The following is a 27,936-nucleotide window of genomic DNA, read 5'->3' as shown; positions in this document are numbered from 1 at the left end:
AGGATATCTTTTTTTGTAGATTATCTTGAGAGGGTTTGAAGTCTTCAAATGAGTGCATCTTGAAGTTGCATATGGTGGGCTGGATAATGGTGGTGATGGGGCTGATTATTTGGTGCTGTCAATATACTGTCTGATTGTAGTGATCGTTTGTATATAGAGCTTGTTGATTGAATTGCGTTTCTGGTGGGTCTGGCACAGCTTTGCCTGCAGTATTTTATGTAATTGAAGAGGCCTTTCTATCTTCCAGATGCTTCTGTGATGATAATGCTCTCAATCGGGTTTATAATTCTATCATACTCCTGGCATTGTGTATTTCTGCATTTTTCTCCAGCTTGCAAATGGGGTGTGCTGCCAGAGGTTTTGTGCATACCAAGGAAGGATGGACGCCTTAAGTTTTATGGTTCCATAGTTTAATTAGCACATGGGTCATTCGCTTTGCAAGTCTTATTTGGAGTTGGAATTCATAAGTTGACTTTAGCAGTGGTTTGGATAGTGGCAGAGCAGATAAGTAAGCCTTGCCTCAATGAGTGAATATATTGGTCTTTGCTTGGTGTAAGGGCCCACTGGATCTTGAGTGTAACAGGGCAGAAGGGAAGGAGACTTTACTTTCTTGCAAATTAGGTCAATGGCACCCTTGATACTTCAGTGAGTTTTCGAAGGACCCTATAGTCTGTTTTCGGTTGGCTGGTGGATAATCTGTGTGCAAAGGTGAATGAGCTGGTGCAATGGTCTAACCACTTGTGGCATGCATTTGATGGTTGACGTTCAATTGGTGACGTTTTGAGTGCTCCACAGTGTGTTTGGTAAATCGTTGTTTAGAAGGTCAACAAGTTTTAGATATATGTTCTTAGTGACTGGTTTCCCTGGAAGATTTAGATTTGTGAGCTGTATAGTCCTACCCAATGAGTATTGAGGAAAAGGTGTAATTTTAACTGGTACCTTTTGTTTTGTGATGTGTGGGGGCATGTATGAGATTGTGTGGACATAAGGAAGTGAGATTTATGGTGCATTTGCATGTGGGGGAGCGAGTGTGGGGACTGGGTGGGGTTTGGTTGTCGGACACATGACCGCTCATCTATGATGCAATTATTGGAGACTCTGGATCTTATGCCTGGCTTTGAAAATCTGGGTGTTAAGACACCCAGAGAATTCAGCAGCAAAGAGGACATTGATGTAACCCTGCTTTGTCATGATGTGCTTATGTGGGGAGAAGCCTTTGGTTAGGTCATGTGACCTGCATACAGCTGTGTTGGCTGATGGGTCTAGGGTTATTGTAATCCTGCAAACCGAGTGGAAGACAGTGGTTGTTTATTTAATTCAGATGGTGTGTTCTGGAAGTAATTGAACGGGGAGTGTGTTCTGCAGTGAGGGCCCTGTGAGGAGAAGCATTTTCTTTTGATGCTATAGCATATTCCTTTGATGCTGTCGCATATTCCTGAAAGGTGTTGTGGGTTCTGGTTGGTGCACCTAAGGGTGGTCTCTGTAAAAAAAACAAAAGAAAAGAAAGAAATTGCAGTGCTTTGTGACACTAAGGTTGAAAAGATTGTCCTTAATTCTACTCGACCTCAATGTACAGTAGCCATATCTGCCACAGCCCCTGTGGCGATTCCGATTCGTGCGTTTGGGCTGGTTTTCCCTCAGGTGGCGCTGCAGTGTGAACGTAAACTGTGGCGACATGGCGTTGAGGGGCTGGCATGCCTAGCGTAACTTTACTGTGCAAATGGAAGGATGGAGCTTCAGCAGAGGAATCCTGCTGAATGTAGCTTTATAACGTATCACGATTTACGAAGGGTTGTAAGGTGGATAGTGTTGTAAATAATAAAAAAACATTTTGTTTGTGAGACGTTGAGCTTGTGAAAGTAGTTTCTCGGTTTCTTTTGTTTTTTTACAAAAATGTGCCTCAAATGAAATTGATAACTAGTAACAAGCGCGCACCCCTCGCGCTAAAAGTAAAAAAAAAAAAAAAAAAGGCGTTCAGCGCGCGCTGGGAGCCAAGGAAACCGAAAGGATTTTCAAAATGTGGCCCTAAGTTTGTGGGGTCTCAGAAAAGATGAACACTTGCATCCATTTTTAAGCACTCCCCAGGATGGAGCTTTAGCTCTACAGTTGAAAGTGCAGCGCCCTCCAGGGGCTGGTTCTATGGCTACTGTTTATTAGGCCTAAGGTAGTTTTTTAGAGAGAAAAAAACAGACACATGGTTTATGTTGGTACAATGCTTTATTTTAAAGTGGTTTTGGAGGCTTTATTTAAAAGTATTTTATTGCTGACAGTAATAGTTAATCCTGAAAGGCTGCAATGCGTTATTAATTATAATGTGTGCACATTGTTGCAGTGCTTTATTACTTGTAATGATTGCAGATGGATTATGGTTATTGTAGTCAGTGATTGAATGACTTCAAGTAAGTGACACTTTTCTATATGGTTATTGTCTGTATTATACATGGATGGAGGTACTGTGATTTTTGGGGTCATGACCCTTTCGGTGTAAAATGTAATATTGCCAAAGATATTTCCACCAGCCTTGTGTACATTTGTAAAGTATTGCGTACTATTAAGTAGTGCGTGTGTAATGAATGCAATTTTCCTTTCTAAAGATAAAGCACAGACTGGACAATCATTTATGGAGTGGTATTATTGCGTGCCAGCGAGTGGTGATTACTAGCTCACATCACCTCTCCTGAGTAGACTTTGTACTGCTCCGCTACCTTGAGAGAGGTGAGCGCTACAATGGGGTGTTTGGTTCGCAGTGAAGAGGTGAATATAGATCCATTACTTGTGCAGGCCACACAACTAATTTCCTGTTTCCTTACAGAAGCTATGAATGTGAATGGTTGGAGGGGTGAGGGTTACTGGTTTTTTTAATTGGCTTTTTTTCTAGTCTCGTTTTATATGATTTTTTTATCATCTGGTCTCCGGGTTGTGGGCGGCATACTTGTACACTGTTGAAAACTCAATAAACAGAATTTATTCCAAATTGACAATAAGATCAAGGATTTGGGTTATGTTTATTATTAGTTTACAGGGCTTTCATATAATTAAATTGTTTATGGGGTGTTTCACACCCTTGTTGTAAAAAAATAAATTGGTCAGACAATAAACAACCGGCATCCTTTCAAGGTGTGTAATCAACAATATACTTACGGTTTTCCAGAAGGCTGATGCAGTGAATCTTTGAGTCCTATTCTCTTATTACACCAAAAATCCAAACAGATAAACGTTTTTGCTATAAATTTATTTACTTTTTTATTGCACCAACCCTTTATAGTAAAGTTGAGGGCATTCATGAGTTCATCACTTGGAAAATGAAGCATGAATATACACTATATGTGGTGCAATTGCGTGAAATCCCCTCAAGAAGAGACCATAATCAGCACCACTGGTGTCAACTCCTGATTTAGTTAGCTCACTGGTTGAGGAGTGTATGAGGGAGAAAGATGAGGAAAAACAATACTTGAACATGTCATGAACAGGTGACAAGTTTGAAGCAAAAGTTTACAAGTCCTTTTATAGATCGAGATTATTATAAGGGCTAATCCAAATTGTAAAAAAAAGTTTGTCTTTCTTGCTGAGTGGTACAAAAGGGGATGGTGATGGACGGAGCATCTGAACCAATCAAACACTCACACCCAGTCAACAGATCTGGGTTTAATCCATCACTGTTTATTTATTATTTATTTATTTAGAAGTTTTCTATAGCGCTAACAAGACCCGAAGGTAGCAGAGCGCTTTACAGTAAAAGGAATGAAAAGGTGGACAAAAAGACAAGTAACAAATAAAGGTGATCATCAAATGACAATTAGGGGAGAGGAGAAGTTCGTACAGTGGGACTTCTTGGCAATAGGATACAGAGTTCTCACATAGTTCTGGGGATGGATGTTGATCCTAGTTACCCAGGACCTAGGGAACGGATGAGGAACAAGGATTTGAGTTGGTTCTTGAATTCCGCATAGGACGGTATGGTTCTGATATGCGGGGGGATAGAGTTCCATATTTTGGGGGCATTTCCTGAGAAGGAGCAGTCCGCAGTTTTCTTCTTTCTGGTTTTTGGTAGGATGAGCAGCAGGGAGTTAGAGCTTCTCAAGATTCTACTTTGGCCAGCTTTTGTGAGTTTGTTTGCCAGGTATTCTGGTTTTCCGGTGTGGAGGGCCTTGTGGGTTAGGCAGGCCGTTCTGAAGGTGCTACGCATATCCACCGGGAGCCATTCAAGTTCTTTGAGTGCAGGGGAGATGTGGTCGGATTTTTTGCATCCTGTGATCATTCTTGCTGCCGCATGCAATGTTGTTTTTAATGGAGCCAGGTGTGATTTGGGGATGCCTGTTAGGATTGAGTTCCCATAGTCAAGTCTAGATAGAACTAGAGATTGCGTGGCTAGTTTGAGGTCCTTGTTGGGAATGAAAGGTTTGATTTTGTTCAGAAGTCTGAGGTTAAAGAATGCGCTTTTTGCCGAGTTCTTATTATGGTTTGTCAAGGTTAGTTTGGGGTCTAAGGTGAAGCCCAGAGATTTTACGGAATCAGCTAGCGTGAGAGAACCTTTAAGAGCATCGATCGACTTCAGCCACTCGATGATTTGAGGGTTGTCTTCTTTGTTTGAGATGAGAAGAGTTTCGGTCTTGTCGGGATTGAGTTTCAGGTGATTCTTTGTCAGCCAATCTTGAACATCATTTAAGACGGCATTTACTCGGTGGATGTCGTTAATTGAAGAGGTTTCCAGGTAGATCTGTGTGTCATCCGCGTAGAGGTGGAAGTGGATATTGGCATTCCTGAGTAGTTTGGCGAGCGGTTCCATATAGATCTTGAAGAGCTGAGGAGAAAGTACTGATCCTTGGGGGACACCCCTGTTGACTTGCTGGGATTCGGACGTCAAGTTCTTCATTTTTATTATTTGCGAGCGGTTGTGTAGAAAGGAGGAAAACCAATCGAGAACTACCTCGCCATGGCCAGCTCTTACTTGCAGAGTCTTGATGAGGAGCTTATGGTCCACCGTGTCGAAAGCTGCGGATAAATCAAGGAGTATGAGGAGGCAGCATTTGTCAGCGTCAAGGGAACCGTGAATGTCGTCTATGATGTTCAGCATCGCGGTTTCTGTGCTGCGGCCTTGTCTGAAGCCGGATTGGAGGGGGTCTAGGAGATTGATGTTATCCAGATGATGAGTCAATTGCAGGAGAACGCATCGTTCCAGTGTTTTGGCAAGTAGAGGGAGGTTAGATATCGGTTTGAAATTGTTCAAATCAGTAGAGTCAAGACCGGGTTTTTTCAGCAAAGGGGTGACTTGTCCCATTTTTAGACAGTCGGGGACCACTCCGCTTTGTAGGGAGCTGTTTATGATTTTGCCCCAGATAGGTGCTAAGGTGAGCTTGATTTTTTTGATTAGTGAGGGAGGAATGGGGTCTGAGATGTGAGCTGATGGTTTGGAGGTCGAGATCAACGAGATTATCTCAGTTTCCTGCACGTGGCGAAAGCTTAGCCAACGGAGGGGGGAGGAGCCGGATGGTAGGGCCTGTGGGATGGCCGTGTTGTTCTTCGGGAGGTGTGAGTTGTTGATGTCTAGAGATAATTCGATTTTTAAGACTTTATCGTTGAAGAAGGTGGCGAAGTTATCGCATAGTTCTTTGGACTCCTGCAGGGGTGAGGGCAGAGGCTTGGATGTTTGACGTCTGATAATGTTGTAGAGCTCCTTAGGTCTGTTTTTGGAATTGGCTAGTGCCTCTCGGAAGAAGCTGGATTTCTTGTTTTTGATGTGGTTGTTGTATTTCCTGCGTGCTGTTTTTAGTTGTAAGCGAAGGATGGCTGTTGGGTTGTTTCTCCACTTTCTTTCTTTGGCTCTCAAGGATCTTCTTTCTGCGTTGAGGTCCGCATTGAACCAGGTTCTAGAAGGGGTGGCACGGCTTCTTTTGAGCTTTAGTGGAGCTAGATTATCGAGAATGGAGACTAGCTCGGAGTTGTAGTGGTCGATGAGATCATTGGTCGAGAGGTGCAAAGAGTTGTCTGGAAGAAGTGAACTTAGTTGACCTTCTAGAATGTCTTGGGGTACTTGGGAGAGGTTTCTTGACCATTTGGGGGGGTCTTGGGGAGGTTTGAGCGGGATGATGGGGTGATTGATGTGAAATAGGATCATATGATGATCTGACCAGTCAACAGGTAGTATGTGGTTGACCGTGATTGAGTTCTTTTGTGCGATGATGGGGTCCAGTGTGGCTCCTTTGTAGTGCGTCTCCTCAGTGCAATGTTGAGTAAGGTTGTTGTCGGCGAGGAGGCTGGATAGCGATTTGATTAGAGGGTTGTGGATTTCGTTCCATCGGAGATTCAGGTCACCAAGAATTATGTTGTTGGAATCACCGAGAGCGACTTGTGCAATCAGGTTGGATAGTTGATCTCCAAACTCGTTGTTTCTGCCCGGGGGGTGATAGAGTAGATGACACTGTAGAGAGTCGTTGTCTTTGGTTTTGATGACAGCGGATAGATATTCGAATGAGTTGTACTCGAAGGAGGAGGTTTCTGTGATGCTCCAGCTGTCCTTGTGGATGATAGCAACCCCACCTCCTCGTTGATCAATCCTGTCTTTGGAGATGAGGGAGAAACCAGGAGGTACCAGCATGTCAAGGCAGGGAGGAGATGAGATGCCTTGTTTAGCCAGGTCTCCGTGAGGAACGCAACGTCAATGTCATGTGTGAGGATAGCTTCGGCTAGGTCCGTTGCATGTAGTGAGGCCGATCTGCAGTTGATTAGGAAGCAGTTGGTGATTTTCTCCTGATTGCTGGTGGTTTTGTCTTAAGCCTCTCTAGGTATAGCGGTGAGGACTGGTAATCTCTGTCGTTTGAGGGTGGGTAGGTCTTTCCGGTAGCTCGTGATTACTTGGATTTTAGATTTAGGTGAAACTGAGATGGTAGGGTCGTAGGTAGTGGCTAGTAAGGCTGCTTCTCTGTCTGACATAGGAGCTTCTGATCTGCGCGGTCTGGAGGTCCGGTGTTTTGAGCCTGCTAGGGAGTGAGAAGAGATAGTGGTCGGGGGCCTGGTGCATGGGGCTCTGGAGTGTTCGAATTTTTTGGGACTGGAAACCGGGTCCTTGGGATATGGATCGATCGGGTGGGCATTGAGGGCTACTGTGGGCCCCTGGGTGGTGTTGGCGTTGGCGAGGATGGGGGTTCGGAGAGGGGGTTTGTGGGGTTTGCTGGCTATACCGAGGTTAAGAAGGATTTCTATTAAGCCCTGGGTGATAGTGTCGACCTGGTTTTCAAGGGCTGTGAGCCGCTTTGTTATGGAGTCAATGGGGGGGTTGTGAGCAGCTGTGGTGGGGCCGAGCGTGTTATAGTTATAGAGAGAGTGGGTTGAGAGATAGGGATCGGGATAGTGGGAGGGGGAGGTTTGGGGAGAGGGCTAGGGGGGGGGTTAGACATGGGAGAGATAGGGAGAGGGACAGGAGGAGGATTGGACAGGGGAGGTTTGAGAGTAGGGGGGAGACTAGAGGGGAGGCTCGTTGGCTGGGGACTGCCTGTTGGCAGGAAGGGAATTGTCGTAGGCGGTGGTCGGTGGCTGTGGCTGGGGGGGGTGAGATGGTTAGAGGGCGGGGTAGGGGGTGAGGGTTGGGATTCCTGTTGGTGGTGGATGGGTGGGCGAGGGGGATGAGATATGGTGGGGGGAGGGGGAGCCTGGCGGGCTGTGTGTGGATCGAGAAGGGGCGTGTCGAGGTCTTCTCTGTCAGCTGAGAGAGTGGTCGGTGAGGGTGTAGAGGCGAGGTGTGGAGGGGTAGGGAGGGCTGCCTTGAGAGAGGGAAATAAGGAGTCAAAAGCTTCCAGGTTATCATTGTTGGCTTGTATGAGGACTGTGCCATTGGTGATGTAAATGTAAATGTAAATGTATTGGCATTTATATAGCGCACTACTTACCCGTAGGGTCCCAAGGCGCTTCGACCGCTGCGAAACCCTTCCTGGCTTCCCTGAGAGATGGTCCCTTAATGGGTATCTCCAGGGTGAGACCAGGCATCCCCGGCGGTCTGGTGGGGCCGTTAGTGAAGATGAGGCAAGCTAATGCCCAGAGTTGCCGAGTGTGATCGCTGATCAGAGTGGGCACCGAGGCGAGAGAATTATCGAGTCCGCTGACCCTGGTCCAGAAACCTGCTGCGCCGGGAATCGAACCCTGGTCCCGGGCCGTCCTCTGCTCTCGGGTCTGCCGCCTCTAACCAGTGAGCCACACGGTAGTATAACCTCTGCCAGCTGATCTGAACGGAAGAATCGCAGTTAGTTTACAGCTGTGAGGAGTGGAGGTAGTTTTGGCGATGAACATCCGCGTTCTGATCGTGGAAATCCAATATTCGGGTCTTTCGGTGTGAAGTATTAGATCCATCTTCATCGGTCCTATGGAGGTCGAGTGGTAGATGTCAGTGATTAGGGTTTCTTTATGTTTGCGGATGAGTTTCTGTTTGAAAGTGCGTCGAAGCTTTGTAGAGAGAAGGAGGGGGAAGATGATGGTGAAGGCGTTCCGACTGTGAGGTTTGAGGTGGGCAAGTGGGACTGGAGAGGGAGGAGGAGGCTGGTCCCGGGCCATCGTGGGGATGGAGAGGGGGTGGGGGGGGAGCCTGATTGAGTTGCGATGTGGGGCTTGGAGCTTCGGTGGCCCAAGGTGGCGAACCGTGGGGTACCAGTAGAGCGAAGAGTAGAGCGAAGAGGGTGAGGCTCCAGGCCTAGGAGGGGGTCTTAAAGCCCGGGTGATTCTGCTTAGGAGTTTGCAGGTAGCCAGGCTCTAATTGGCAGTTGGACCTTTGTGAGCTAGCACCATGGGACTGGTGTGTGATGGAGACTCTGCGCAGGAGAGGACATGCAAACTGCCTCCCGGGCAAGCACTTCGACAGCCGGAACAGTGCAGGGTCTAGCCTGACGCCGTTCTATGGTTGCTGTAAGTGGGCTCTACCGGCCCTGATCTTTCTGATAGAACTGCACCCGGTCTGGCGTAAAGGTAGGCTTTAAGTCTCAGGACCTCCTTGGCCAATTTGGGGGCAGGTGGTTGTAGGTAAAGGGAGAAGGACTTTCCGTTGCCCCCCTGTTTTGTGCCCCACACGAGTTTAGCAGCCAGTAACTCACAGCGAGGTCAGGCAATGTCCTCCTTGGCCGCCATTTTGAGGTCAGGCACGGGGTCGGCGGCGGTGGGGAACAAAGGGAGCCGGTGAAGAGACTTCTCATAACAGTAAAGGTAGTTAGGGCTGAAGTTTGGCACCCCCGTAGTGGCCGGTACCTTGTCAGGTGGAAGCGGCGGCTCCGGTGGAGGTTCCAGTCAGGCGGCGTCTACTTTGTCCGCCATTTTGAAAACAGGCGTGGGGTCTGCAAGTGGAGGGGAGCAAGCAGCTTCGATGAAGGGACTATTTGCTTTAATGTTGCTGGTCTGGGCTGTAACTTGGCGCCCACATAGCCGTTCGTGCGTTTGCAGGGTGAAGAAAGCGGCTCCGGAGGGGGCTCCAGTCAGGCGATGTCCTTTTCGGCCGCCATTTTAAAGACAGGCGCGGGGATTAGCAGTGCCGAGAGTCACCGGGACTATTAGCTTTGATCATGATGGTCTGGGCTGTGATTTGGCGCCCACATGGCAGTCCGTGACCTTGCAGGGTGAAGAAAGCGGCTCCGGAGGGGGCTCCGGTCAGGCGATGTCCTTTTTGGCCGCCATTTTGGAGACAGGCACAGGGATTAGCAGTGCCGAGAGTCACTGGGACTATTAGCTTTAGTGATGATGGTCTGGGCTGTAACTTGGCGCCCACATGGCAGTCCGTGACCTTGCAGGGTGAAGAAGGCGGCTCCGGTGGGGGCTCCGGTCAGGCGATGTCCTTTTTGGCCGCCATTTTGGAGACAGGCGCGGAGATTAGCAGTGCCGGGAGTCACGGAGCTCCGGTGAAGGGATATATATCTTGCGCGATTGGGCCTGCCTGAGGAGTTCGTGGTTCCTGGTGGGGGCGCTGATGGTGGAATGCTGGATCCGGCCGGTGGTCTGCAGCAAGCGGGTGAGTGTCCTGGGGTCGCAAGGAAGGCAGAGGGGCGCCGATCACCGGAGAGCGAGATCAGGCGGCGGGACTCTGCTTTCCTAAGGCGGGACAGGCTGCACTTATCCGTCTTAAGCTTCGGTCGCGTTCCAGGTGTTGGGAAGCGCTAAGGGGGGCTCTGTTTAGGATATTTCCAATGCAGCCAGGAGCCCACTCTGCCACCCCAGTTCAGACATGGCCATATGCAAATCAGTCTGACCCTGTGCTTCATGGGAACAGTCCAGCCCGAACTGCCAAGCCATGCCTTCCCTGGACCGGAAACAAGCTTCCTAGGACCGGTTTCTGGCATTCCAGCCGTCTTCAGCCAGGCTTGCTTGAATCCAGTGGGTAGTCTTTCTTGCTGACCTGGAAAATCATTGCCCTAAGAATTGAAAATAAGTAACTGTAGTTCATAATTTGTACACAACAAGGAGTTGCCTATACCTAACTTCTGCTCGACTGGGAGGATTCAAAGGAGTGATGAGCAGAGGCTGGATCAACACTGATACAGAGGAATGCAGATCAGCACTCTAGGCTCTTCAAGTGTTGTAACGCACCTACATCGACTTAGAGCAGGGGGAGGTCGAGAATTTCTACATCTGTCCCTAAGTCTCTCAATGGCAGGAGGAGGAGACCAAACTGATAGAACGTTTATGATGACTGGATTACACAGTGGGCTCCATCTCCGAGGGTGACAGAACGGGGCGCCTTCTAGCATGGCTTACTAATAGGGAGTCTAGACAACCCTTGATAGTCTCAGTTCGAAGCCCTGAGGACCGTCCTACTCCACACACAACATGCAATCATCGATGCCGTTACTACCAGACGCTATACAGTCCCCTTGCAGATCCCCAGCAGCAGAGCAGGAGGACCTAGATTTCCCTGTTAAGGGTCCAGGATAGGAGGGCAGCCATAGTGAGTCTGGCAACCGGGAAATGTCCAAGCGCAGATGCCTTCTGGCCGAATCGTATTGCACACCTCCTCGCTCTCCACTTAACTAAACTGCAGCCAGTAGCCCTAAATGATGACTCTCCCAACCTTGTTTTGGGAGGCCTTCTTTGTTTTGTTGTTAAAGCCTGGGAAGGACCCCACAGATTATCCTTCATAGCCATACTGAATGTGGACTGTAAACTTCTTAGGAAATGTTAGTCCTCGCGGATCTAGCAGGTGCTCCCTCGCCCAGTTCATACGGACCAAAACGTTTTTTGTCCCAGGCAGGTATACCTCCCTAAACATTTGCCGTCTATAGAATTATGCAGCCACCCTGGCAACTTGGCCTTGAGTTGCTTCATTGGTGTTAGACTCTGCACAAAACCTTCAACATTCTCCTGTGGTATTATTTTTTTGAGTTATTATTTGCACTCGCACTGGACCTCATGGCAGCCTGGGCAAGGCACATTGGCCATGACTGGGGCATCCTACGTACGGGACGCATTCACATTTTCTTGCTATATGCGGACGATGTCCTGGTGTCCTTCAGATACCTGATCTCAGTCCACTCCCGAATAGCAGAGCACTTGGAGAAACTCTGGGGCTGTTTGTTCTCACTCTCACCAAATGTGGCCCTGGTGTACCTCGACTTCGGTGAGGGGCAGGTCAGGTGGTAGCCTGCCTCTTCAAGGTATTTTGGGGAGTTGCTCCCCTGCCTTTTATACTGTTTTGTGAATCCCCCTGTCTTTACCCCGGTGCTTCTTTCTGCTTTCACTCTTGGGAGACCTGGTGTGGCACAATTCCTGTAGGAGGGTGGCCCTTCCGAAATTACAACTCCCACCTGAGCAAGGAGGCCTTGGGGCCCAAACTTAGAATTTTATTATCTGGCAGCCAGTTACAGTGGCTGTCTTACTGGTTGGTAGACCGGTATATGGAAGATATCGGGACGATGGACCCCCCAATTCCTATGACTGAATTACTTACCCTATGGTTCTGTGGGGCTCTCTCCAGATGCAACTGCCCTTACCTCTTGTAGGTGGCACTGACGTGCCTCACCAGTACCCGAAAAATTACCTGCAATTTGCACCCTTACACTCCTGTCAATCCATTGCAAGATCTGGAAACCAGATGGGGCTGCTAACCTAGAGGACATGGAGCCCTGGGCATCCTTAAACGCACCCACAAACACAAAGCGGCGGCACGCTTATTTGATCTACCCTTCCTCCTTTGGCAAACGTTCCATCACCATGAAATGAAAGCTCCCTAAGCCCACAACTATGGAGGCCTAGACTTACACTCTGACTAAATGGGCGACTGTGGAATATACCACCTTGCATTTCAAACAGGCCAAGGGCCTTAGATGCCACCTCATAGCTCACGCTTTGGCTGAACTCCTGTCCTGACTCCTTCCTCCCCTGTATGACCCTAATCCAGAGATAGAAGCCCCAACCCGGCCTCCGCCTAGTCCGTGAGGAAACGGCCCGAAGGGTTCTGTCACCTTTGACCCCACGCACTACCGCGTGCAACCATTCTTGTCCCTTCCAGGGACTGTAGTGGCCACTGCATCAGGCCTCTCTGTGGTCAAACCTCAAGAAATATCTCACCCTTAGCCCCCACTTCCCTCACCCTTCCCCACATCCGTTTCCTCTTAACTGGCTTGACTGCCAGAACACTATACACTGTGTCATGCAAATACATGATCTCCAAGTCTGCGCAGCAAGTTAACCGATGGACCCATATATCATCCCCACTAGTAGTCCCAAACACTCCTGCCCCCAACCCTCCCTTCCAGACGGGATCCTTCCTGGTTGGCCCCTTACTGCCAACATCAGATACCTCCCATGGAAAAAAACATCCAGATTGGGGGTCACATGGGGCACAGTGTTTGGTTCTGTATGCTGCAGGCATTTGATATTTACTCCTTTTGTTTTGGAGAGGAATTAAGGTTGGCATCATGGATGGGGCCTTCTCCTTGATTGTCTATAGCACAAGTTCAGATTAGAGGTGGACGAGTCACTGAAAGCTCGAGCCAGGCCCAAGCTAGATGCCTGGCTCTGGCCCAGTTTCAGGTCATCTTGGATCCTCGATATTAAAAGGAACCAAGTTTTCATGTGGCTTCTGTCTGCCACCCAAGCTCTTTGCTGCATCCTGCTCACTTACAATATGGCAAGACTCTTCTCTCGGCATGTTTCTCTCCCTAGCCCAATACAGAGGTGTGGCTTCCAAGTAGGCTATACGACCCTGGAAAACCAGTTTGTCAATTGATTTCCCCTCTCCTGTCCCAGGTGCCAGCCTGTCTGCCTTAAAAATGGAGCAGCCCCTATCCCAAGTGTTAACATTTGCTCTTCAAAGGCGGCTTTACCTTTGAAACTCGCCTTTTGGGCCAACACCCATGTGGCTTCCTGCAAGAGTGAGGTGGCACCTCCTTCCAGAGAAGGCCCCTATTGTATCCTTTCCTGGGAGTCGATAGCACGTCTACCCAGGAGGGCAGAAAGCTGCCTCAGCGATATGGACCTGGGTGCAGCTGGCATTGGCACACAGGACTAGAGGCAACAAAGTGGCAACTTTGCTAAAATTGCACACTGCAACTTTTTACATTTAATTTGGACCTGAGAATCAAGTGTTTAATGTAACAAGTTGTTTGATACCTTGGATAACCAACTTTGGTCGCCCCCATTACAGAGTTAGCACAGCACTTGCCAATTAGGCGATCAAGCTTTTTAACAGTAAAAATGACAGTTCGTGTTTTTACTATCTGGACATGTAAAATTACATGTTTTACCCACGATATATGTGACACTCTGCCCTAAGGCTCAATAGACCTGCCATAGGGATGACTTTCACATACACAGGGGGAAGTCTGGCTTTGCTATTGCTTTAAATGAGAAACTCAGGCCAGCAGTGTTAAAACTGCTCTTCCAGCCTGCAGGGGTGGGGGGGGGGGGGGGGTGGGGGGGGTATTGTTTTACTTGTGTCACACCCAGGGTGGCACAACTAGTACTCCATGTCCTGGTGTGAACCTCTAACTTGGATGCCTGGAGTACCATTTCCTTGGGACTTACAGGCAAGTTAGCTTAGCCAATAAGATATGAGCCAATTTGACATACTAGTTTAAGGGAAAGGGCACAGGTACTGAAGTCTGGTTAGCAGGCCTCAGTGCACTCCTAGTTGCAAAACATGCAGCATTAGTCCAAACATCTTACGGGTGACAATACAAAAAGAGGTATTTCCTTACAGATGCCCCAAGGGGGAAACGCATTAGCATGTTTAAGAAATACATTTACATTTTTTATTTTGAAGAAGCTTTATTATATTTTTACATGATGTTAGCTGCATGATTTATATACCAAATGCTTTCATGGCTTGGCTTGCAAACGGGCTCTTAGAGCCAAGTCTGACCTGACCCTTAGCAAATCTGTGGCTCAGATTTCTCAGTTTGTTGGCTCGCCACCACTGGTGCAGAATAACAATATTGTGTCCTAAGTTACGCAGCCATTCAGTATACAAAAAAAGTGTGCATCGAGATTGGGATATTTACACAAATGTATTTACAGCAAATAAACTGTATTTCAGTGAACATACTTTTATGTAGCGCGACACGCGGATGTCTTATAAAACTTCTTCCTACTCTTGCCCACATGAGGGTCAGGGAAGAGTGCATCAAGTCAAAAAAGAGTGTTCGAAAAGCACAAGGTGTGCGTTTTTTCCAAAACAATCTATGGGATAATTTCAAAAGCAAAATGGAATACTTAAACATTCTGTGTTAAAGTGAAAAACAGAATAATTAAACTCTGGAAGCAAAAACTCTTTTCTAGGTCGAAATACATAGTAATGAAAAGAAAACCATTTCAGTGGATATGTTTTTTTTTAACAAACAATTAGTCTCCCTACTAAGAAAACAGTTTATAGTCCCAATACAAAATGTCAGGCCTCCCAACTGTTTTTAACCATAACAGGTCTTTGAATAGGATTACCACACACGCCATGAAGGTAAGTTTATTCTTTTCCTACGATTTGATGATTGCTTTTGTTCACATGAATGTTCTGTTTTTCTCTTTTTTTGGTTACATTGGCTATTGAAATCTTGTTAAGTATGGTTTAGTGACTTGTTTCCCTTTGGTATGCTTTTTGTCTGTTTTTTACCTAATTTAAGCCTCCATTGCTTTCATGTGTTGTTCGAAACGTTAATATTAGAAAGAAATGCTAGTCAATGAAAAAATAAATTATTAACTGCATAAACATAGACGTGACTAAGGCGCCAGTATTGGTGACGCTGCTTCGCCACAATATTGGGGAACCTGCCCTCGCCACAGGTTTTCCTTGCTCACATGTATTTCGAGGGAGCGCAAAAGGCCCGCTAAGATGAGACACTGTTGAGTCAGGGCATTTCTAAGTTGAAGGTACTAAACGGCTTCTGCTCTCTGTTGTGAGGCATTTTGTGCCTTATTAAGAACATAGAAGTTCTTGGATCCTGTCTATTGGTTACCATTGGTTAGTTTTCCTTGTCACTCTCATTTGACTGTTTATTATTTGTGTCCCAGCTTGTCAGTTTTGTGTTTGTTCGTCCCAAGGAGCATTGCCTCTTCAGCATCACTTTCATTGCCTTGCATCTCTGATTCCACTGCTTGTTTTTCAATTATTACTTTTTACTCTTGTGTTTAGAGTGCATGTATTTTTACTGTCTTTCTCATGTACTTCTCTCGTCCTGCAGTCCGCGTTTCTCTCTGTCGCTTCTCCATGCTCCCTATGTTGCGCTGACCCGTGTGCTTCTTCTATCCATTGTGACCATGCAACCTCCATTGTGCTTCCATACCACTCTTGTCTTCCTTTACATCCCCTGTCTTCCTTTACATCCCCTGTCTTGCTTCGCCATCCAACCCCGCCCTTCCGTGCCCTCCTTCCTCCATTTTGCTTTGCCACTGCCTTCGCATCGGGTGATGTGCATCGTACAGAAATAGTCTAACAGGCCAGGGCGCAGTTCTGAAATTGTTAAAGGTGATTAATTCAACTTAATAGCTTGATGGTGGTGTTCTCAGTATCAATTCCTCTTTTACTATGAACTGTGAATTTTTTGATTTATCTTTGATTCCTGCAAATAGGTCACATATGTAATTCCCATAAAGTTTACTTCCATACGGATGCTGCACAGGCGGTTGGCAAGATTCCAGTCAATGTAAATGAAATGAAAATAGACCTGATGAGCATCAGCGGTCATAAACTCTACGGACCGAAAGGTATTTTTCAATTATTTACTCAGATGGATGTTCTTTTTGTCACACATGTTGTCACTTGTGAGTGTGTAGCTTACCAAATACGATCAGTGGTGCTCAGAAGACAGAATAAAGGGTAAGCATTAATCTAAAGCATGCAGATAGATGAAATATATTTAAAAGCGGATCTTAAGAGAATAAATATAATTTTACAGTACACCTGAATTGTACATGTCTTTTTGTTGATCAGTTTGCAGGAGAAGAGCATATCACTGTTGAACAGCATGTCTAGAGAACATTTTCCCCTGATTGAACGCAATTCAATTATGGTATCACCATTTGAAGTTATGATTCAGATCTTAACATTAATGGCCACAAATATGGAGGCATGTTACATAAAATAGTATGTTGGAGAATGCGGATGCATGAGTGTGGGTGTTATCAATTAAACTACCAAAATAAAGATTTTATTGTGTGCTTAAAACGTTCTCCCTTTAGGCAGCAGAAAAAATGAGAATCATTGATGTATTTTACATATCTTTGAAAAATAACATTTTATATATTTTTTCTCAGATCACCCTGAGAGAAGTAGAGGATAGGGGACTGTGAGGCTGGATACAGTATATATTTTACTTTGAGGATCCGATTTGCTTCCACTAGTGTGGAGTATATATTTCAGTTCCTTCATACTGCAGGGTTTCAAATTCAGTGCCTTGGTGCGGCCATTGAGCTTGATTGGGAGGTGGAAGGGGTGGTTCTGGAGGGTCTGAGGGGCACAGTGTTGACTGTTCAGTCGGTAGAGGATTCCAGGGTTTCGAGAAAGCTGATGTACAGAGTTTGTGCCTAGAGTGAAACATCAGAGAACAAAAATCTTAAGGGTGGATTGCTTGAATGAATCTCTGCAAATAGTAATTGCTCTGGTCCGTAATGCTGTCCATAGTTGGTTGCCCACTGTGCCACCCCAGACAGGAATCTGCTTTAGTGTTGCTCCATTAGGAACAGTCCAGCCCAAACTGCCAGGTCAAGTTCCATCTTAGGGGACACACAGCAAAAGAAGACTGGTTTCAGCCAATTTCCCGACTGCAAACCCCCCTACCCCAACAGCACCTTGACACGCAAATGGGTGAATAGTCACACTCTACAAGAACCTGATTAATTTAGGCTATGTCAGGAGGGTGCAGGTTGAATCCTGTAGCACAGTGAGAACAGGACCCACGTCTGGGCAAATCAGTCACACTGAGGAAAATAAAAAAGTAGTCAGTAGATTGCTTGAATTGATCTTATCCACTGGTAATTACTTTTGGACAAAATTCAATTTATAATTTTGTTCCCACCTTGCCACTTGTGACTGCAAACTCTGGTGTGGGATTGCTTTTGTCATCAATTAACGGGTACCTGGACTATTCCTGATGTGATACGTTGTCTGAATTTTTCTCTGGGTCGCATGCCAGAAATAGCCTATTTAGACACCTTGGCACTAAAGACTTTGTCAATGTGCCAACCAGAGACAGAAAGACAACTGGAATGCAACCACCCTGCAATCTATTGAACAATATCTGAGTTGAAATGTGTTTCAGGTAACTATCAGTCCTACCAACCATCAATGCAACAAATCCCATCTCCAGGCCCTGCAATGACACCCCTTCATTGGGGCCATACTCAACTCTTGAGTAGGGAAAGCTTACCCCATTCCAGCAAGGGTACAGGCATTCAAAATGTTCTCTTTTTTCAGCCAGATCTTCAAGGTAAAGGTCAGAAAGGTCAAGCACGTCTTGGGTATGATGGCCTCCAGCATTGCCATAGTCCAATATGGCAAGATATGCATGTGCCCATTGCAGAAGTGCCTAGCAGCACAATTGTCACAGGCAGAGGGTGAATGGAAGGATCTATTGTTGATCTGGGGCCGCACTCCTCATTCTCTGCAGTGGGGTAATGCCAACAACCTGTTACAGGGACAGCCCTTTCTAGGGCTGATTCCACAGGTGACCATCACCACAAACGCATCAAGTTCTCTTGCAAGATCTGACGGTACACAAAGTGTGGACAACCGATCAACAGGATCTCCAAATCAGCCACCTGGAGCTGTTAGTAATCCAGCTAGCCCTTAAAGATTTCCTTCCTCTTATTCAACACAGGGTGATTCTAGCCAGGATGGACAACACAACTGCCATATCCTACTTACAAAAGTAGGGCGTCACACATTTCCTGCAGAACATTTGGCTGTGGGCAATACACAACAAAGTCCATCTCCTCATACCGTACATACCCTGAATGGACAACAACTTTGCAGATTTGCTCATCAGGATGCATCAACATGTCCACGAGTGAAAACTCCACCCACAAGTCTTAAACCCGTACTTCCACCATTGGGGGTTCAGCCATATAGACTTGTTCGCCGTAGCTGAAAATGCAAAATGCCCAAACTTCACCTCCAGGTTATCACACCGACAGTCCATAGGCCATGCACTTTGGGTGAACTGGTCTGGGATATTTGCCTACGCTTTTCCACCTCTCCCTTGTCTGCCAATCATGGTCAGGATGCTTCGGCAAACATCTCTCACTCTCATATTAGTAGCCCAGGCGTGGGCAAGACAGCCCTGGTTCACCACCTTTCTCAATCTCTTTAGTGGCTCCCGAGAAGCTTCCCAAGTGACAAGATCTTCTCACCCAACAAAGCACTCTCAGGCATCCCAACCCCACACAGCTCAATCTTGTGATGTGGCTCCTGAAGTCCTAGAGTTTGGCTGCCATAATCTTCCTGCAGAATGTAGGATTTCTTAAAGAGTCACATGGCTGCAACTAGGCTTGCTATGCGGCCAAGTGTAAACGGTTTGTCCATTACTGTCTCCCTCAACAGATTGGTCCCCTCAAAGCAACAGTCTAAAAAATTGTTTGTTCCCGACTTCACTTTCAAAAGTCAGACCTAACTTCTAAATCTATCATACTTTACTTGGCTTCTGTCGCTGCTTATCTCCAAAACAGAGAACACATTTCCCTTTTCACATTGCCTGTTATCAAAGCCTTCATGGAAAGGATCAAAAGGATTATCCCCAACGGTTGCCAGCCGATCCCGTGTGGAACCTCAACATTGTTCTAACTAGACTAATGGGTCCTCCATTGACCCGCTTCACTCTTGTCCTTGACAGTTTCTCTCATTGAAAGTAGCCTTCCTAGAAGCCGTTATCACTCTCAGATATGTTAGTGAGATACAAGCTCTCACCCAAGAAAAGCTTTTTTTCCAAGTAGATCATGATAGGGTAGTCCTCAGGACAAACCCTAAATAGCCTGCCTAAGGTGGTCTCTAGCTTCCACATCAATCAAACTATAAAACTTACTGGGTTCTTTCCTGGATCAGTAGCTCAACAAGCTCTTCAAACATTAAATGGGAAAAGAGCACTTATGAATTACATTGAGAGGACAAAGTCCTTCCGTAAAACACATCAGTTATTTGTCTCTTTCTCAAAACCATTTAGAGGGAGCGCTTTCTCTAAGGCAGGGATAGCACACTTGCTGGTCAAATGCATCACAAGTTATGCTAAAGCAAAAATACCTTTGCCTGTCCCTCCCAGGCCCCACTAAAGTTGTAAAAAAGGAGCTTCTCTGGTTTTCTTGGGTAGCATTTCTATAGTGCATATCTACAAGGCAGCTACATGGTCTACTCTGCACAAATTTACAAGACATTACTGTGTGGATATGTTAGCCCGCCAATAAGCTAACAATCGTGAGGCAGTTCTATCCACACTTCTCCAGTCCTCTGCAACATCCTCTGGCTTCCCAACGCTTCAGAGAGAACTGCTTTACAGTCTATGTACAGCATGAGTATCTACAGCAACACATGCCGCAAATGGAAAATGCGACTTACCCTGTAAGCATCTGTTTGTGGCCAGTAGTTCTGTAGATTTACATTCGCCTCCCCTCCTCCCCAGACACCTCTAGATGTTGCAACCGCTTCTTAACTTAGATTCCTCCTCTTTCTTCGCATGATCAGCTACCCTTTATCTCTATGCTCCATCTACAGCCTCACCCTTTGTGCAGAAAAAAACAATCTAAACATGGAGCCGAAGCCAATAAGCATTACCAGTAACAGGTGGAGTCAGTAGACCTTGTGGCTTCAAAATGCTTCTTTGAAGAAAAACAAATTGTACATATCCAAGCCCAACACTAGATGGCAGGAGTATATACAGCATGTGAATCTACAGCACTACAAGCCACAAACAGATGCTTACAGGGTAAATAACATGATATTAGATATAGATAGATGCATTACTCTCTAGTTACAGTTGGTTTCACGTTTCCATAGGAAATGTCTGTGTTTTACTGATAACTTTGGCACAATTTGACAAATCTCTGGAACTTTCCAAAAAGTTTGTATTTTTTTGCCTACTTTGTGCATGGACGTTTTGGGGTGATCCTTCAAGTGGAAAAGCCAAAGGTTAAAGTTACGTTAGTTAAACATGTCAGTGACAACATAACATTTTGAACTAAAATAAACCTCTGAAATACACCAGTTATAGTTATTTCATGTTACTATAACTCGTGCCCTAAGATAACTGTAACTCACACACTCACCATGCACTGCTAATTACCCCACATATTACATCACTCATGACATCTTCTGTGACATCATTGATAATATCACTGCAACATTTGCAATTAAATTATTGATGTGCAAACTGTCTATGGTGGCACCAAGACCACCACAAGCACACCCAGATCACCGCCTACACCAGAGGGCCTACTCTCTAGGGTTCGGCCTCAACACACACAGAGAGGCAGTGCACTAATCCCTTAGAACCTGCTGAAGACACTCTAAAACCCATCTCTGTCTGCAGTCCCTAAGCCTCCTCGAGTCAAGGTCACCCAGCCTCGAGCCCAAAAGCAACCGATCAATCCCTGAGGCACTGAGCAGACCCTCTCAGTGCTGAAATTGGCTTCAAATTCAGTCTCTCTACACCGGGCCCAATGTGGAGTGAGCCAATTGTGCCCATAGAGCTGCCAGAAATTCTGTGTGAAACAGAAGTAACTCAACATCAATCTCACTTTGAAAAAGGTCATGGTCCGTCTTGTAGCACCACATGAGCTGGACCCCACATCCTTAAAGACAAGGAGGCAGTCTTCAAGAACTTGGAGGGATACTGTTGTGAACCCCTCAAATCAAATGGCATACCTAGATAAATATCCTCAACCCCAATGGGGTTTTACTTATCACACCCCCTTCAAAGAATAGAACAAACAGATGCCTTGCTTGCCTCTTTGAGTTCAGCTCATCTAAATCCAGAGTTTTATGAGTCTGACAACTCTACCAGAGACGCTCATATCTACATGGGTTATTCATAGATGCATGCATCCTCACCCATATCCCATATCCCAAATCCCTAAAAGAAGCCGAAACACAAAACACATGGCATTTTATAATAATTGGTTATTTATTATGCACAATGGGCATGTGTATCAGAATGAGGAAATTGTTATTGGAATCTCAGCAGCCATAATGTAGAGTACAATCAACATTAGATAAACCCAAAGCATTTTATATCACACATCCCTACTATCTGTAATAATTCTTCTAAACTATAGCTAAAGCCTATAATGTTATCTGCCTCGTAGTTATTTTCTCTCGCTAATACCAAGGTATTGACATCGTCCTGAACGGCCGCTCCCCCACGCTCCCTGACTCCATCCCAGTGCAGCGCCCACAGCCTACAGCTGAAACTCGTTTGCCTCTTGATTCGCCTGCAGTGTGTGGTATCGTTGCTCCGACCTAATTATAGTGCTCTGTGCATTACTTATAGGCAGCGCTTTAAAAATACTGTATTGTTTAATCTGAAAGAAACACGTTAGTGTTAGATTCCTTACCTTAGAATATCCCCAGGCGTCAGTCTGGATCCGGAAACTTTTGCGTAGCAGTACCCCTGCGCGTCGGTAGGCGTCGTCTGCAGGCGTCCCCTGCGGCTCCGCGTCCGTCGTCGGCGTCGTGCGCCGTGATGACGTCGCTGGAGTATATAGACGCCGCCTCCGCGCGCTGACGTCAGTTCTTCTTTTTTCCGCGCCAGTAAGCGCAGATCCGAAGAGCAGTACTCCGGTCTTTTGACCAACTTTGTTATAACTTCTATCTCTTTTTGGTGCCTGGTAGGATGCCTGGTTTCAAGAATTGTGACGGGTGTGACCGCACAATGTCGGTCACGGACCATCACCGACTCTGTCTCCGGTGCCTGGGCCCCGACCACGACGTGGACGCCTGCGTCAACTGCCGGGCTCTCTCTAACAAGGCTAGACGGGAGCGGTCCCGCAAGCTGCTTGAGCTCCGGGTGTCGGCCCCGCGTCGGGAGAGCGGTCCCGGTCCGGCCGGAGGTCCAGGGAGCGTTCGAGGGAGCGGTCGCGGAGCCGCGCCGAGCGCTCCGGAAGTAGTCACCATTCGTCGGGCTCCTCAGGTAAGAAACGCAAGAAGTCGGGGAGTCGTCATCGTACCCCCGACTCCCCCCGACGCTCGCGCGACGCGGCCGGGGGTTCGGGTGACCGCGGCTCCGCGAGAGTCGCCGGCGCGGCCTGCCCCATACCCTCCGGTCCCTGGGCACGGTGCGACGCCTGAGGAGATTGAGGCGTTCCTCATGGCCATGAGGGCGCTCAGTTCTCCGACGGGGCCTACGGCGCCTTCGGGCCCAATGCTACCGTCAGGGGGCCCTGGCGGGTCGGGTGTCCCTGGCTCGACGCCATCGGGTGCTTCGGCCCCGGTGCCGCAGACGGCTCCGACCCCGGCGACGCAAGGGCCTTCGGGGTCGACGCCGGCTGGCCTACCGGCTGGTCCGGCGCCGATTCCATCGGGGTTACCCCCGACGCCGCCCCCGCGCGGCGCCGGTTCTCCTGTGCCGGCTTCGGCCGGCGCCGGGGGTCCGGCGCCGGCTCCGGGCGGCGCGTCCCCATTCCTTCCCCGAATCCGGACGCGGAGTCGGACCGGCGTCGATCGACGCCGGGCTCGACGCCAATGGGGCCTGTGAACCCCGAGGAGCCGGTCTACATCGTTGACTCCGAGTATGGAGATGATGAAGAGTACGGGGAAGGTTGGGAGGGGTCGGAGGACCCTCTGTCACGTGAGTGCCAGTATGACCCGGACTGGACAGGTGATTTGGGGGACGCCAGTGGTCTGGACGACTCTCCTAACCCTGGCTTTGTCTCTCCTCCTTCCGTGGCGTCGGAGGAGGGAGCTGCATATTCAGTGGTGCTGATGAGGGCTGCCAAGGCCTTACACCTTGAGCTCCCCGTCGTGGCCGTGAGGCCTAACATCCTCACTGAGGTCTTCAAACCGCAGTCATGCCCACAGGAGCCACTGCTGCCGTTTAACGAAGCCTTGTCAGACGTTCTGTTGGGCACGTGGTTCAGGCCCGCTTCAGGTTCGCCTGTTGATCGGAACGTGGCCAGGCGCCACCGTCCTTGTCCGGACGACCCCAAGTTCCTGTCCACCCATCCCACCCCCGAGAGTCTGGTGATCCAGGCCTCTACCTCCCAGACCGCATTCCCGTCGGCCCCGCCCGATCGGGAATCCAAGAGGTATGACCAGTATGGTAAGAAGGTCTTCTCGTCCCTGAGTCTGGGACTGCGGTCTTGCAACACCGCATGCCTCTTGGGCCGCTACACTCACTCTGTGTGGGACACGGTCGCGGAACTGCTGCCAGAATGCCCCATGGAGGTGCGGGCGAAGCTCGGCAAGGCTGTGGCTGAGGGCTGAGACGCAGCTAAATATTCCATACGGTGTGGTCTTGATACGACCGACTCGCTGGGCAGAGCTATGTCAACGACGGTGGCGATTCGTCGCCACGCCTGGCTGAGATCCGCCAACTTTTCGGCAGACGTCCAAAATGCCTTGATGGACATGCCGTTCGATGGCTGTCGCCTCTTTGGTGACAAGGCGGACCACGCGCTGGAACGCTTCAAGGACTCCAGGGTCACGGCCAAGTCCTTGGGTCTTTCGACCCAGCGCCAGCAAACGGGTTCGTTTCGCTCCTTTCGTGGCCAAGGAAGGGGCGTCCCCACACGTGCTGCCAGCCACGCGCCGCAACAATCCTTTCAACGCGGTGGCGGCCGTGGAAACCGCCGTGGCGGCGGTAGGGGTCAACGGCGGGGTCAGGCCACACCTCCCCCCGCAGCATCCGCCTCCAAATCCTCCTAGTCCGTGCTTTCGGCCCCATGTGACGCCAGTGGGTGGCAGGGTTCGCCATCACCGAGCTCACTGGCGCACAATTACGCCGGACAGGTGGGTGCTGCAGCTCGTCCGAAGGGGCTACTCCCTCCCCTTCGAGACTACTCCTCCAGCCATGCCACCGCAGAACCACCGTGTGTCGGGGGACCACTTGACACTTCTGCAGGAGGAAGTTACGGCCCTCTTGGCCAAGGGGGCCATCGAGCGCGTTCCTGGGCCAGAAGTAGGGCGTGGTTGCTATTCCCACTACTTTCTGGTACCCAAGAAGGACAAGGGGGGCCTACGTCCTATCTTGGATCTACGGAACGTCAACGGCTTCCTCCGGAAGGAGAAGTTCAAGATGTTGACTTTGGCTCAGGTCTTGGCTGCTCTAGACCCGCAAGACTGGATGGTAGCGTTGGACTTGCAGGATGCGTATTTTCACATCCCTGTCCTGCCGGCCCACCGGCGTTACCTGCGGTTCACGGTAGGCCAGGAGCACTTTCAGTTTATCGTGCTCCCCTTCGGCCTTACCAGCGCCCCACGGGTGTTCACAAAGGTGATGGCGGTGGTCGCAGCCCATCTGCGCAGGTTAGGGGTTTCAGTCTTCCCCTACCTCGACGACTGGCTGTTGAAGGCGGGCTCGCCCCAGACAGTCGTCCACCACCTTCAGATGACGGCAGACCTCTTGCACGACCTGGGGTTCTCCATCAATGTGCCGAAATCACACCTGTGTCCCTCTCAAAAGCTCCTTTTCATCGGAGCGGTTCTGGACTCGGCGCAGTTTCGGGTTTATCCTCCGGAATGGCGGGTCCGGGATATACAGGCTTTGATTCCCATCTTTCAGCCGCTATCCCGGGTTTCGGTCAGGTTGACGCTGCGGCTGCTGGGACTGATGGCTTCCTGCATCCTTCTGGTGCATCACGCCCGGTGGCGGATGCGGGCTCTGCAGTGGGACCTGGAGTTTCAGTGGGCCCAGCATCAGGGCAACTTGTCCGACCACGTCTTGATCTCGGAGGGCACTGCGAGACAACTGCAGTGGTGGCTTACGGACCGCGATTGGGTCAGAGGCAGATCCCTCTCCCTTCCCCAACCGGAGCACGTTGTCGTGACGGACGCGTCCCTCCAGGGCTGGGGTGGCCACTTGGGAGAGGCAGAGATCAGAGGTATCTGGTCTCCGGCGGAGTCCCGGCTCCATATCAACCTGTTGGAGCTACGGGCGATTCGTCTAGCACTGAAGGCATTCCTCCCCTTTGTCAACGGGAGTGTGGTGCAGGTGTTCACAGACAACACCACCGCCATGTGGTATTGCAACAAACAGGGCGGGGTGGGGTCGTGGACCCTTTGCCAGGAGGCTCTGCTCCTCTGGCAGTGGCTGGAACGTCAGGGCGTGACTCTGACGGTTCAACACCTGGCAGGTTCTCTGAACGCCAGGGCGGACGAACTCAGCCGCCGGTGCTCGATGGATCACGAATGGCGTGTGAACTCGGACGTGGCGCAAGGCATCTTTCTGCAATGGGGAGAGCCTTGGTTAGATCTATTCGCCACAGAAGAGAACGCGCAATGTCATCAGTTCTGCGCGTTGGAGTTTCCAAGACGGCACTCGCACGGCGACGCCTTTCGGCGCGAGTGGAGTTGCGGTCTGTTATACGCCTTTCCGCCTATACCACTTCTGCCCAGAGTGCTGTAGAAGATCAGGCGCGACCGGGCCCAAGTTATCCTTGTGGCTCCGGACTGGGCTCGAAGGTACTGGTATCCCGAGCTACTCAGCATGTCAGTCGGTCCCCCGATCCGCCTGCCCCTTCAGGAGGACCTTCTGTCGCAGCAGCCGGTGACGGTCCTCCACCCGAACCTGTCCAGTCTCCACCTCCATGCTTGGAGATTGAGCGGCGGCAGTTGAGGCCATTTGACTTGCCTCCTGAAGTCTGTGATGTAATTCTGGCAGCCAGGCGTCCCTCCACTAAGTCGGTATACGCCTGTCGGTGGAACAGATTTGTGGCATGGTGCACAGCAAAGGCTGTGGATCCTCTTTCTGCCCCTCTTTCAGAGGTTCTTCTGTTTCTTCTTTCTCTTGCCCAGCAGGGCTCTGCTCTGGGCACTATCAAGGGCTACCTTTCTGCCCTTTCAGCCTTTCTAAGGCTTCCTGATCAGCCTTCTTTGTTCAAGTCCCCTATTGTAACGAGATTCTTGAAGGGCATCACACACATGTATCCACCTGTTCCGTTTGTGATGCCTCAGTGGGACTTGAACCTGGTTCTTACCTTTCTGATGTGTGCTCCCTTTGAGCCCCTTCATTCTTGTCCTCTTCGTCTCCTGACTTTGAAGACGGCTTTCCTGGTTGCCATCACCTCTGCCAGGAGAGTGAGTGAGCTCCAGGCTCTTTCTGTGCAACCTCCTTTCCTGTCCATTCATCCTGACAAGGTGGTTCTAAGGACTAGACCTTCTTTCCTGCCCAATGTAGTTTCTGCTTTTCACATCGGGCAGTCCATCACCCTCCCCTCCTTCTTCCCGCCTCCGCATCCTTAAAAGGATGAAGAGCGGCTCCATCGTCTGGACCCAAAACGTGCGTTTTCGTTTTATATGGATCGCACACGCCAGTTCCGGGTGGATGACCAACTGTTTGTTGGCTACGTGGGTGCGAAGAAGGGACGGGCGGTGTGTAAACGAACCATCTCTCGGTGGGTCGTTCTGTGCATCAAAGCGTGCTACTCTTTGGCTCGGAAGGAGCCTCCTGTTGGGCTGAGGGCCCATTCCACTCGGGCCACGGCGGCTACTACTGCCCTGGGCCGGGGAGTCTCCTTGCAGGACATTTGCCAGGCGGCTACGTGGGCCTCGCTGCACACCTTTGCGAGGCACTACTGCCTGGACAGTCAAGTCCGGAGGGATGGCTTCTTTGGCCGTTCTGTCCTCCAGGACTTTCTGGTGTAGGAATGTATTGGTTCGCAGACACACCACCGGGGTTGGTATTGCTGGGGTATCTATTCTAAGGTAAGGAATCTAACACTAACGTGTTTCTTTCAGATGAACAAGTTACTTACCTTCGGTAACGATATATCTGTAAGAAACATTAGTTAGTGTTAGATTCCTTACCGAACCCACCCATCCTCCCCGTTCTGCGAACTGATACCTAGGGTTAAGGACATCCCTTTCAGGGCCCTAGTTTCAAATGGCACCAGTGTTGGTTCTCTCATGGCTCTGCGTTTTCTGGCGCGGAAAAGCTGTGTACAAAGAACTGACGTCAGCGCGCGGAGGCGGCGTCTATATACTCCAGCGACGTCATCACGGCGCACGACGCCGACGACGGACGCGGAGCCGCAGGGGACGCCTGCAGACGACGCCTACCGACGCGCAGGGGTACTGCTACGCAAAAGTTTCCGAATCCAGACTGACGCCTGGGGATATTCTAAGGTAAGGAATCTAACACTAACTAATGTTTCTTACAGATATATTGTTACCGAAGGTAAGTAACTTGTTCTTTAAGGAGCGCTCTGGACCGCAGCTTGGTATAATTTGTAAGCGCTCTCACCCGGATGCCCTCAGTGAGCACGCTGTTAGTTCTGTGCATTCCAAGATAACAGGCTTTGTATTGCGCCCTCCCGGTTTCGCTTTCTAGTTACCCCACCATC

The 27,936-nt window shown here is 49.1% G+C and overlaps 1 protein-coding gene across 1 annotated transcript in view; it reads left to right on the top strand.

Annotated features, from left to right (window-relative positions):
- Nucleotides 1-27,936, top strand: part of NFS1 (NFS1 cysteine desulfurase) — a 588,248-nt gene that overhangs the window by 297,380 nt on the left and 262,932 nt on the right. The window contains exon 7 of the mRNA XM_086932345.1: nt 16,027-16,161. Within this exon, the coding sequence (XP_086788471.1) occupies nt 16,027-16,161 (135 nt within the window). The remainder of the gene's footprint in view (nt 1-16,026; nt 16,162-27,936) is intronic.

Source organism: Lissotriton vulgaris, chromosome 7 (genome assembly GCF_964263255.1).
Source record: "Lissotriton vulgaris chromosome 7, aLisVul1.2, whole genome shotgun sequence".
NCBI lineage: Eukaryota > Metazoa > Chordata > Amphibia > Caudata > Salamandridae > Lissotriton > Lissotriton vulgaris.
The sequence above is the reverse complement of the archived record's forward strand: the minus strand, read 5'-3'. Positions and strand labels throughout refer to the sequence as shown.